Genomic DNA, 12647 nt, shown 5'->3' with positions numbered 1-12647 from the left:
ATTATTTTTAAGTTTAGTTGGAAGGAAAAATGTTTTAAAATACCCATAAAAATTATAAAAAAGAAAAAGAAAATTCATTGCTCCAAATTTGACAGTTATTGAGAGTATTAGCTCCTAAAGATTCTTTGAGTCATTAGTACTTCTCTTATGTCCTGCGCAATGCCTGTTACCATACTGGGCCCCTGGTAAAGGCCAGTGGGAAACATTTTCCCCCTAAACATTAGTGGATTTCCATGCTTCTCCACTTAAGGTGCTTCTTTCTTTTCTTCTTAGCTGCTGTTTCAGCTTATTATTGACTACTTAGCGGAGTTCAGTTCCACACCAGCTGTCTTTACAATGATAACTGAGCAGTTGAAGAAGACCTACTTTAACATCCTCATCAAGCCTGAGACTCTGGCCAAGTGGGTATACATGGATGGGATCAGCTTATATTTTGAAGGCCTGAAAGTATTTGCCTTCCTGGAAATTAAGTGTGGGGGATGAGGCTATAGTTTCAGTGCTAATTCAGATGTGATAGAAATCTGCTGTGTTTTAGGAAACCAGCCCACAGAGTTATAGGATTTCTAAACCCAGTGTAAGTAGCTATCTGTCAGTAGGACTGAAAGCAGCCTACTATACTTAATTAGAGGCTAAAGGTAAAAAGGGTGCTTTTTCCAAAGTTTGTAAGTAAATAACAGTTCAAAAAATGCTGACTTTGTTGTGGCTCAAAATTGCTTACTGGTGATTATATGGTGATTTTAGTGTATTGGATGTTGTGATAAGTAGCTGAGTTAAATTGCCTAACACATCACTTATCTGACAAATGCAACTATCCAAGAATTCATCCAGGGTTCCAGAAGAGAGCAAAAAGGCTCTGGACAGTCTGCGTACTAATGCTTAAACCCTCTGCTAATAGGCAGCCCTCCTGGGCCTTTTCATCAGAGCCTGTTCTTTACCTTTGTGTGAATCAGAAAAAAGTACACCCTTGGGGTAACCTCTATCAGCAGGTAGAGCCTTTGTGGAAGGGGAAAAAAGTCCCCTCTGAGCAGATACAGCCCTTTGTGCATATGGCTTGCAAACCCCTACTTGATCTGCTTGCTGGGCATCTATAAATGGTAAACAAAGAGCACAACTTTATATAGAGGCCCTGCTTTTGACATAGTTATAATGAGCCCATAAATGTCCAAAATTCGAAAGCAGGGGAGGGAACAGTTAAGAATCAGACATGTAATAACTGATAATCTGATCACAAAAAGTTACAAAAACTCATAACCAAATATAAGTTGGAAAGGAGAGTTGTCTGGAACTATTGATATGATGAAAAATAGCCTGTGTATCCTATAACTCCTGAATACTACTTTATTAAAATGTGGTAGAGTAATAATAACACCTGTTTATTGAAGATTTGTTATGTGTTAGACCTAAGAACTTTTAAGTGCTTTTATTTATTTAATTCTCACCAAAATTCTGTAATGGTAGCCATTATTATTTCCCTTGTTTTACAAATGAAGAAATTGAGTCACAAATGTTAGGTAACTTGCCATGTTCAAACAGCTTACTGTGTGTGGGAGGGGGTTAGTCTGATTCTGGCCCAGAGCCACTTATACTGCATTGTCATTGTAGTAATAGATATCCATGATGATCACCTCCAGTAATTAATAAATGCTAGTGAGATTTCAAATCAAAATAGTAATACTAAATTGGTGTATGGCTCATCTGGCAGCTTATGTGAAATAATTTATTTTGCAATTGAAACAGATAAGTGAGTTGTACCAATGAGCTAATAATCTATGTAATAGTTTGTATATGCAGTTTTAAATGCTTTTTGGTGATTATGACATTGTTTCCCTATCTTAAGTTGTGATAGAAATTGCCTCTTTTTAGAACACATCATCTATAGAAACTTAATCAAATCCTTCTTTACCCTTAAGATTCATTTCTTACAATAAAACTTTTTTTTTTCTGCTCTCTGTACAGAGACGTTCGGCTTTTAATCCTGGAATATGCCCGTTGGTCTATGATTGACAAGTATCGGGCTTTGATGGATGGCCTTTCCCTTGAGTCTCTGCTGAGCTTCGTCAGAGAGTTAAAATCCCAGCTCTTTGTTGAGGGCCTGGTACAAGGAAATGTCACAAGCACAGTGAGTGTGAAGTGCTCTGTTGCTGCTGGCCAGGTTTGAATGCCGTTCTGGGCTCTGGAATTGCATTAGTTCTTCCCTAAAGGGGAAGCTCTGTAGTCTGGCAGGCCAGCATTGTCACAGTCTGTTTAGAAGGGAACCTGGCCCCTCCAATGCTAAGCAAGACTTTCTTATGAAGGAGACTGCTGCTATTGGACAGGACTTTGAGTTAAATGGGTTTGGTAAATATATGGTATTGGTTACATTTGTTGAAGACTGTGGAAACTACGAACAGTTTAATTTAGAAATTAAAGTGGGAGCTGGGGAGTGGTGAGGGATGTGTGTATATATATATATAGATTCACATATACTTAGGCAGAACTTGTATGTCAAACTTGTATGTCAAGCTACGGAGCTTGGGCTTTATCTTATAGTAAATGGAGAACCACTGAAGGATTTAAAAGAGGATTTGTCATTAAGAAAGATCCAGAGAGACCAGTTATGAAACTGTTATAAAAATTGACATGAAGTACGATTCCACTTATATGAGATCTCTAGAGCAGTCACAGTAACAGGAGGTAGAATAGTGGTTACCAGGGGTTGTGGAGGGAAAGAAGGGGAGTCACTGTTTCTATGGGTATTGAGTTTCAGTGTTGCAAGATGAAAAGTGTGGAGTTCCATTTCACAACAATGTGAATATACTTAACACTACAGAACTTTACACTTAAAAAATGTCAAGATAGTAAACTTATGTATTTTTACCATAATAAAAAAGTTGAGGTGAAAATGATGAAGCCTGAGGTTAGGCAAAATAAATGAAAAAGAAATGCTTAAGAAATAATGAGGTAGAGGATGATCAAAGGCAGTGACTGATTGGCTATGGGGGTGAGGGAGAAGGGAGGGCTCTAGGATGATGCCCAGATTTCTTACTGGAACCGGTGGGTTGGTAGAGAGTAGGAACAGTGTAGGTTTGGGGGCATATGGGGAGTTGGTTTTGACCCATATTGAATTGGATGTGTCTGTGGGACCATGTAACTAACTGAGGCCTCTTCCAGCCAAGAGTGCTTGTTTGGACAGTCCCTAAACTGTTTGGCTCTTGATCTCTTCCTCCATGGCCTCCCAGTTTCTCAGGACTGGCCCTTTAATGGAATATATAAATGGCCACTCTCGAGATTGGCTGCTATCCTCCCTACTTCTCTGTCTTTATCCCCCAACCCCAAAACCAGCCCTGGTTTCTGTCATGCCAGCAGAAAGTTTAAAAACAGGGAGAAGAGCAGGAATAGCTGCCTGCTTCTCTGAGGACAGTGGGAGTACCGTGTGGGGGTCCTTTTGGTTCAGAGGACTTAGTACCATGAATTGCCCCAGGCAGAGACCACTTTAGAGATAAGCTAACCTCTCCACTTATCCCTCTTAGATTAGAAAACAAGTCTTAAGAAGGGGAGGGGATACATCATTCACTTACTATTAAGTATTATTCTGTCACTCACTCTATGCCAGGTTCTGTATTAATAGATCCAGGTTTCTAAAACACAGCCTAGTGGGGTAAACTGAACAATTAAGTTTGATCCAGTGGGGAAAGTTTCACAGTGGACAGGTAAACAGAGCACCAAGGGAGAACAGAAAAAGAGCCACTTCAGTTGAGAGCCTTAGTATTCAACAAACATAATCAGTATTGAATCAGTGAATGATAAGCCCAGTGAATGAATGACCAGCATTTAGGATGATAGACTATATCTGCTTTCCTAATGCACTCCAGGGCTTCCCAAGCAGTTAGAATATTGGTATTAGTTGGTTCTGGGTGAAATTAATGTCAGGAGAGCCTAATATAGTTATTTTCTTCTCTTTTGCCTCCTAGGAATCTACGGATTTCCTGAAATATGTTGTTGAGTGAGTATTGGTTTGAGTTTTCTCTTTGGGAGTTATGTGTTCTTAATAGCATGAGGGCCTCAAGACCAAAACTCAGTTATTACTAAATCCACAATGGAGATGCTTCTCGTAGTAGGTTTTTTGAGGCTAGTTATATAAACAAAACAATTCAGATGGGACTGTGGAAGGCCTGACCTTTTCACAGTTTGGGGGTGCAGGTAAGAGGATAAAGGCACGGCCTCAGTAACCCACACTGGTTGTTTTGCAGCAAGTTGAACTTCATGCCTCTGGAGCAGGAGATGCCTGTGCAGTTCCAGGTGGTAGAGCTGCCCAGTGGCCACCACCTATGCAAAGTGAGAGCTCTGAACAGGGGTGATGCCAACTCTGAAGTCACTGTATACTACCAGGTCAGTGGCCCCTTTGCACACAGCTGTCCTCATGGCTAAGTATCTTTAGGATACTAAAGCCTGGTGGAAGGTCCAAAGTATCTGGGAGAAGTGAGCCTATGCTCTTCAAGGACCTTTTGCAGTTACTCTGTGGTTATATGCTTGGGGTCATTTGTACTCTTGAAGCAGCTACATTTAAAAATTTTTCCTGTCAGTGAAGTGGATCCTTTTTCAATCACAGTGCTTCTATTAATCACCCAACCACTAGTCCAGAGGGACAGAGACTGAAGTATGGCTGGAAATTCCTACATGTTCCCCTGTCAGAACTCCAAGGAGCAGGAGGACATTTGTTAAAAGGACAGTTTTAAAAATGTGACAAAAATAAACATAGCCAGTCAACCAATATACAGTAAACAGAATGAATACGAGTCATAATTAAAGGTTTCAAAGCACCTGAGAGATAGGATTTATCACCTTTGTTTTATGGATGATGGATCTGAGGTCCTTCATTTACCTGAGGTCATACCAGCTGGGGCTCGAATTTATACCTTCTGTCCTCAAATCCTGTGTTTTTTCCACATAATTCTGGAGAGATGGGATGGTGCTTAAAATAAGGAAGAGCTCTGCAACAATCTCAGTTGGCTCGTAGACTACTTTAGCCTGTGGTTAGTCATACTCGCTTCTAGGACTATGGGGACCTGTGTCTATCTAGGCTGATCTCAGACTTCCCAAACTCTGGGGCTCCTATAGCTGCTGCTATGGTCCTGGATTTTCTACATGAGGAAGTCACTTCTCCGTCTGGCTTTGTGAAGATTCCTGGCCTGAACTTTGGGCAGGGCTGCATGGCTTCACCATCACCTTGTCCTTTTCCTGTGTTTCTGGCCCTGGGCCTGAATCTTTCCCTAGAGCCCCAGCTTGTCTGTAGAGCCTGTCTTCCTCTGGCTGTAGCTACCTGGGTTTTTTTTCCCAGGTTCTCAGCTTATTTGAACCTGCAATGACTACCAGGTCCCAAACTTCATATATGGTATGACCTGGCCCTGCTTAGCCCTGTCTGCATTTCTGGTGCTTAACCCAGAGAGAGTAGTATTTCTCCAGTTTCAGGCAGGATTTTGTATTGCAAGACGGAGTCTGTTGAGGTGCTTTCCATGGGTCACCTCTTAGCACTAGCTTCTAATACAAACTGCTTCCCTTGGGGAACCACTTCCCTCCTCACAGAGAGCATTTTGAACAGGAAGTTGATACAAGGTTTTGAATAGTTTTGTTGCAATCCTTTCAGAGGCATACAGGGAATCTTGTTGCTGATAAACAGGGCTTGCAGGGCACAGAGGCTTCAGCTTCCTCAGGTGATGCAGGAAGGAATAGTAATGAGTCTGTATCAGAGGAGCCTGCACGAGTCTGACTGGGATGCACTGGCAACACTTGCTCGTTGGCCTCCTGCCCTCTTTCATCCTGTTGTTTTGCCAGTCTCCAGGACAGCCAGGATGTGGTCTCCAAGTGTGGTATCTGCCTCTTATGCATTTTTCTTATCAACTGGTTTTGGGGCCGTGTGTGTGGCTGCAGAAGCTCCTATTCATATCCTCTCCATCTGAGGAATAGGTCCAGTTACCCAGACATTTCCTGCTCTCCTCCTTAGGACCTTGAACTGCAAGTACTTGATTTTAGTTTGGGCAGGAGTTCTGGGTTCTTTGGGCAGGAGCTGGCAGGTCAGGGATTATTCGACTCACCTCCATGTCTGCCTGCAGTTCTGTGCTAGGGCTGGGAATACAAATCATCAAGCATGATTCCTGTCCTCACAGATCTCCTGTTTTCTGGGAAGACAGAAAGTATAGCAACAGAGGGTATGATAAACTCTTGGAAGAAAAGAGTGGGATAGTACTCTTCTGAATACCTGAATAAATGGTTGCTGAGAATAGCTGGATTATTAAAAAGCCCTGTAAGCCATTGGATTTTCAGTTGGTCAGATCAGCTTTTTCTTTCAGTCAGGTGCCAGGAGTCTGAAAGAATACACTCTTATGGAGCTGCTTGTGGTAAGTTGTATAAAGGAGAGTCACGATGTTCATGAGCCCCTGACCCACTGTGAGGACTGGCCTTCTGGCCTTTCTACCTGAGGGCTAGGGACTTGGGAGTGGTCAGAGATCTGTGATTGGTAGGTGAGATGGTTATTTAGTATTTCTCACCCAGTATGAGCATGGACAGGGGGCCTGGGCGATTTAGGAAGAAGGCAGTAAGGGAGGCTGGATTCTGGGATCATGTGTAACACTTTTGGGGGAAGAAATGGAAGTTTCTCTGCTGGGAGGAGTTGAGCTGATGGTATGTTGAATTACAGATGCACATGGAAGAGCCTTGTTTTGACTTCCTTCGAACCAAGCAGACTCTTGGGTAAGTCTGCTGGCAAGAAAATTGAGCTCAAATAAGATCTGGGGCTTACTTTGCAGGCTTAAGTTTATCAAATAGCCTGACTGAGCAATCTCTCAGAGCTTTTTGGTCCTTTCATGCCTTAGAGTCATACCTACTGGTCAAAACTTCTGGAAATTGCATCTTGGACTATGACCAAGCCCTCAGTTTGGTCAAGCTTCAAGATTAGCAAGAGAAAAAGCTAGCCTGTGGTCCACAGTTCAGGAGAGGGTTGGATACTCTAACCTGAGAGTAAACTACATGTACACATTTATGGATCCTCTTCCAGGACCTTCAGGTCCAGTAAGGATGAGCAGGAACCCTTCCCACTCCTCTCTAGTGCCTCTGAGGACAGGGCCTAGGTGACCACCTGAGCTCATAGGACTTTTCATTCTGGCTGTAGGTACCATGTCTACCCTACCTGTAGGAATACATCTGGGATTCTAGGATTCTCTGTCACCGTGGGGACTCAGGCAACCAAATACAAGTGAGTAAATGAGTGGGTAGATGGGCCCAACTATTATTTTTCTTGGCACAGAGAATAGGGACTGCATCCTTAAACCTCAGGCAGCTCTGACCATTTGCTTCCCATTTAGTCACAGCTGCAGGGGTTGGCTCATAGATGGCCTGATCCCGGACTTACCAATGGTAAGTATGAGGAGTGGGCCCATAGGGCTTGACTCAAGTCCTATGGTGACTGCAGGGCTTGCCACTGCTTCCTCTCTTCAGGCATATCTGAGGACCAGAAAGGCAGAGATGCCCGACCTGGCATTCATGCTACAAGCAAGGTATTGGGTTGGCCAAAAAGTTCCTTCAGTTTTAAAGTAAAAATAAAAGATACATTTTTCATTTTCACCAAGAACTTTATTGAACAACATATTCACCGTTTTTTCCCACTACCTTCTGCCATTTTTCAGGCAACTGCGTAATTCCATCTTCCCAAAACTTTTTATCTTTTTGAGCAAAGAACTGTTCCAGGTGCCTTTTACAGTCCTCCAGGGAATGGAAATTTTGTCCATTAAGAGAATTTTGGAAACACCAAAATAAATGGAAATCCGAAGGTGCAATGTCTGGTGAATACAGTGGGTGAATCAGAACTAAACAGCCAAGCTGTAACAGTTTTTGCCTGGTCATCAAAGAAACATATGGTCTTGCGTTATCCTGATGGAAGATTATGTGTTTTCTGTTGACTAATTCTGGACACTTTTTGTCAAGTGCTGCTTTCAGTTGGTCTAATTGGGAGCAGTACTTGTTGGAATGAATCGTTTGCTTTTCTGGAAGGAGCTCATAATAGAGGACTCCCTTCCAATCCCACCATATACACGTCACCTTCTTTGGACGAAGACCGGCCTTTGGTGTGGTTGGTGGTAGTTCATTTCGCTTGCCCCACGATCTCTGTACATTATTGTACAGTATCCACTTTTCATTGCCTGTCACTATTTGTTTTAAAAACAGACGTTTTCATTACGTTTAAGGAGAGAATTGCATGCGGAAATGTGGTCAAGAAGGTTTTTTTCACTTGACTTATATGGAACCCAAACATCAACGCGATTAACATAACCAAGCTGGTGCAAATGATTTTCAGTGCTAGATTTGGATATTTTGAATATGTCGGCCTTCTCCTTTGTGGTATAACGTTGATCGTTCTCTGTTAATGTCTCGATTTGATCACTCTCAACTTCAAATGGTCTACCCGACCGTGGAGCATTGTCCAGTGAGAATCTCCAGCACAAAACTTTGCAAACCACTTTTGACACTCGATCAGTCACAGCACCTTCTCCATACACTGCACAGATTTGTTTTTGCGTTTCAGTTGAGTTTTTAATATGCCGAAAATGTTGTTTTTCCTTCCATCTTCAATATTAAAATGGCTACACAAAAATTCACCAACTTTGGTATTTTTTTTTAAATGCACACTGATATGACAGCTGTCACAATACAATTTAAAAAAATTGTTTTGAATGAAGTTAAAGACAACTAAGCGCTACTAGACCGATCTTATGGAAAAAAACCGAACCTTTGGGCCAACCCAATACAAGGCCTTGTTGGTTCTCAGCTTTGGAATGGTCAGCATGGCTGTCTACTGCTTCCTGTGAGGATACCAGGAAATTGGGCTAGAGGCGGGGTAGGGGTAGCGTTCTTCACCGTTCCCTTCCCTCCCACAGCTTAGGGGAGAATGTCACTTCAGCCTCTTTCCTGGAAATATGCCTTAGCCCTGATTCTCTCCTTTGCCTTCTGCTTGAGACCTGGTCACTGATGACTTGTAATTGAAGGTGTTTTGTTTCAGCTCTGAAGTTGTTGATAAGAAGATAGAAGAGTTTCTTTCTAGCTTCGAGGAGAAGATTGAGAACCTCACTGAGGATGCATTCAACACCCAGGTGACTTTACTGTGTTGGCCTGGTCTTTTGTTCCTTGGCCCACCCAAGCCCTCATGACAACTAGACACCAGTCTTAACAGTGCTGTATGCTGGCTGGCTCTTGAGCTCTGTAGCCCCCCCCTTAATCTGACCATGTCTCCCCAGCTTCATCCCTCCCCATCATGCTGGCAGGTCCATCACAAAGCAGACTGGACAGGGCCAAGTGTGTTCTGAGGGAACTGGTGTGAGGCCACAGCTGAGGGTGTCTCTTTCTGATGGTAACAGGTCACAGCTCTGATCAAGCTGAAGGAGTGCGAGGACACCCACCTTGGGGAGGAGGTGGACAGGAACTGGAACGAAGTGGTGACCCAGCAGTATCTCTTTGACCGCCTTGCCCATGAGGTAGTAACACCGTTTTCAGAGTAAGACAGCCCTGAAAGGGACTCCTGATTTAGCAGGAGACACAATTCTAAGCAAATTGGTATTGCGTGGAAGAGAAACCTGGGGCAAGTTATTTTCTTTCCCGTTCCTTGACGTGATTGATCAAATCTTGTTTCCAGACTGGCTTCTCTAGAGCCTTAGGTGGCCAAGTGAGCAGGATGCTTGCTAATCCTTACTTCTGCTCCCCCAATTTCAGTCAGATCCATTTTTTAAAAGTTGAAGTATAGTTGATTTACAATGTGTTAATTTCTGCTGTACAGCAAAGTAATTCAGTTATGCATATATATACATTTTTTTTTCTCACTTTTTTATTATATACTTAGGTTCCCTGTAAGGTTTGGGAGAAACGGCTTCTGCTACTTAAAGAAAATTGAGAACTTCTGGTTCTCAATTTTACGGAGTTCTTTCCCCCGATTTAAGGATTCTGTGTATAGGTCTTTGTGACAAATTCTAGCCCAAAGTAATAAATCCCATGAAAAAGAGCTCTGGGCACTGCAATCTATAGCTCTGATACTATAACCCTATGTGGTGAATTACCAAAGGACATTGAAGCAGAGGGGTTATTTAACAAGAGGCTTCAGTCAGCCCAGCTCTTGAGGTTCTGCGGTTTTCCTATTAGAAGCCAGAGTGTACCATTACCATGTACCTGAGAGGTGACACTAAGGTGTGATGGGTTTGGCTCAGCGTACAGTACTCAGCTGTAATTACACCATCTGCTACCTGCCAGGGTCAGTCATTGCTAAGAAACATGAAGGTGTGTCAGAGGCTCATTTTTATCCTTCTCCAGAAGGTTGGGAGCCAGCTGAAACGTGGAAGAATAAAACGATGTGCAAAAAGCAGGATCAAGGTCTGCCTAGAGTGTTGTTTAATATCTTTACAGAAAATACATTGTTAGTCTTTTATAGCTTTCTTTCTTTCCTGTCCTCCCTTCCCCCTTTAAGATTGAAGCACTGAAATCATTCTCAAAATCAGACCTAGTCAACTGGTTCAAGGCCCATAGAGGACCAGGAAGTAAAATGCTCAGCGTTCATGTGAGTACGGTTACCTAAGCTGTAGCTCTGTCCTTTCCAGGGTTGTCATTTAGCACATTTACCATTCCCTGAGTTTAGATTGGTATCAGAGAGCCTAACAGGTCTTTGCCCAAATTTGGTCAGCATTCTCTCTCACCTCAAGTTTTTGGCCTCTTTCAGGTTGTTGGATTTGGGAAGTACGAGCCGGAAGAGGATGGTACCCCTTCCGGTGAGGATTCAAACTCTTCTTGTGAAGTGATGATGCAGCTAACCTACCTGCCAACCTCTCCTCTGCTGGCAGATTGTACCATCCGCGTTATTGATATCAGGGCTTTCACATCAAGACTTAACCTTCTCCCCTACCATAAAATAGTCAAATAAACTGCAGTCTCATTGGCCTGAAGCACTGTGTATTTAAAAGTGTTTTTGTTTGAATTTTATGAAGTTAGTTACACTACTACTGCCTTAGGGCTTCCACTGAATTTTTGCACTGGCATCATAGAATTTGTTCCCGCCCCCCCCCCCCGCCCCGCCCGCCCGCCCGCCCGCCCCTCCTTCTGTTGTGACTAACAAACCAAGGGTTACTATAGCAGCTGCAGAGAGAAATTAGCAGGTGGGCCAATGTAACCAAAAAGCTTGCAGGAGCCATCTGAGACACCCTGGCCTGTCCTGGTCCTCTCAGATTGAGAATCCAGTTCTGTATGACAGGCTTCAGAGGCCCTATGTAATTGATGTCTTCTTAGTACCTAAATGCCAGGTGCTAATACTAATACCTGTGTTGTTGTTTTTAATGTATTTAAAAATAAAGGTAATTCTGTATTGCCCTTCAGAATGAGCCAGTTGCTGCTGTGGCATTCCTTTTATTATATTTTGTTTCGGTGTGGGGTGGGGATCTAAAAATAAACATTCTTCCCAAATTCTCTAAGGCAATAAAATATTTTTGGATAAAATGTTGGTAGCCCTACGTGTACTACTTGAGAGTTCAATTAAAACTTGCGAATAGCATTGTGGGGGCTAAAGACAGAACACAGAGCCTAAGGAAGGAAAAGGATGGACCCCTTCATTACTTCAAGAGTCCCTGTAAAAAGCTAGCTCCTGTATTCAAGGCTGCCAAATAACTGGGTTCAAGTTTAATCATAAAAATAATAAAAGAAAAACACACTAAAAAAAAAAAGGTTGGAAAAATTACTTTATGAAGCCTTAAGAAGCACTGAGTATAATTAAACTGTAGTCCAGAGTTGGATACAATTTAATAATAGTTCAATTCCAAAATAAAAGTTATTGTAGGTGAGACCATGAAATTTCCTAACACGTGATTTTAATACGTTGTGCTAAATTATCTAAAACAACTCAAGAGGAACCAATATTTACAGTAGATGGCGTATTTATGAAAAATCTGGCATCACCTATATTATATATATGTATATATGTATATGTGTGTGTGTGTGTGTGTGTGTGTGTATATATATATATATATATATATATATTACCCAAGATTATATGAACTAGGAAACAGATGTTGTATATCTCAACAGCAATACTAGAGTGCAGAGTTTGAGACTGGGATTTATAATGTGGGATTTGGAAAAGGAGCAGACATCTTGTTTTCAAAACCTGAAGTTTTTCTCAAGACCGAAGTCAACATTGTAACTGCCACAGAACAGGAAAAAGGGAAGCTTTTCTCGCTTTAATTGTTCATCTGCATCAGAAAGTCCAGTATCCCTGAGATAGGAACCACTGCAATAAGAAGGGAGTGAATAGGTTCTCCCAAAGGAAGACTGTTACTTCATTGTGCCTCCTGCCCGGGTCACCAGGAGCAAATCTTGCATTTCCCAACCTAATGCTTGGCAGCACCGAGACGTTTCAGTAATGGTTCATCATAAACCCAGCATTCTCCATCTTCATGAAATAACTGTAAGAGAAAAGGGGAGAATTCAGTTACACACTTGCTGTGTACTTCTATAATATCATACCTTTAATTATTTTATGTGCTCCCCCTACCCCCAGCACTGAAATGAGTGTTCATCTCGTTCATCACCATGCTTAATTGGTACTTCAGTATTCACTGAAATGAACAAATGAGTTACAGCTCAGGGAA

At 42.3% G+C, this 12647-nt stretch overlaps 2 protein-coding genes across 11 annotated transcripts in view; one reads left to right on the top strand and one right to left on the bottom strand.

The window, feature by feature from the left end:
• NRDC (nardilysin convertase) overlaps positions 1–11384 on the top strand; it is a 102368-nt gene extending 90984 nt beyond the window's left edge. For 2 of the 5 annotated variants that reach the window (XM_007164469.3, XM_007164467.2), the window contains 11 exons: positions 274–401; positions 1957–2119; positions 3951–3982; positions 4230–4368; positions 6327–6374; positions 6674–6726; positions 7145–7228; positions 9029–9119; positions 9384–9500; positions 10481–10570; positions 10730–11384. In XM_007164469.3, coding sequence (XP_007164531.2) covers positions 274–401; positions 1957–2119; positions 3951–3982; positions 4230–4368; positions 6327–6374; positions 6674–6726; positions 7145–7228; positions 9029–9119; positions 9384–9500; positions 10481–10570; positions 10730–10930 — 1146 coding nt within the window. In that variant the 3' untranslated portion in view covers positions 10931–11384. Of the gene's footprint in view, positions 1–273; positions 402–1956; positions 2153–3950; positions 3983–4229; positions 4369–6326; positions 6375–6673; positions 6727–7144; positions 7229–9028; positions 9120–9383; positions 9501–10480; positions 10571–10729 lie in introns of all 5 variants that reach the window. The other 3 variants (XM_057527255.1, XM_057527236.1, XM_057527247.1) reach the window with 2 other exon arrangements.
• A 466-nt stretch (positions 11385–11850) lies between these two features.
• OSBPL9 (oxysterol binding protein like 9) overlaps positions 11851–12647 on the bottom strand; it is a 164779-nt gene continuing 163982 nt past the window's right edge. For all 6 annotated transcript variants that reach the window (XM_007164473.2, XM_007164472.3, XM_007164470.2 and 3 more), the window contains one exon: positions 11851–12461. In XM_007164473.2, coding sequence (XP_007164535.2) covers positions 12387–12461 — 75 coding nt within the window. In that variant the 3' untranslated portion in view covers positions 11851–12386. The remainder of the gene's footprint in view (positions 12462–12647) is intronic.

The sequence above is a fragment of the Balaenoptera acutorostrata genome, chromosome 1 (assembly GCF_949987535.1).
Source record: "Balaenoptera acutorostrata chromosome 1, mBalAcu1.1, whole genome shotgun sequence".
In the NCBI taxonomy this organism is placed as follows: Eukaryota; Metazoa; Chordata; class Mammalia; order Artiodactyla; family Balaenopteridae; genus Balaenoptera; species Balaenoptera acutorostrata.
Note: the sequence above shows the minus strand (reverse complement) of the source record. Positions and strands in the feature narration are given on the sequence as shown.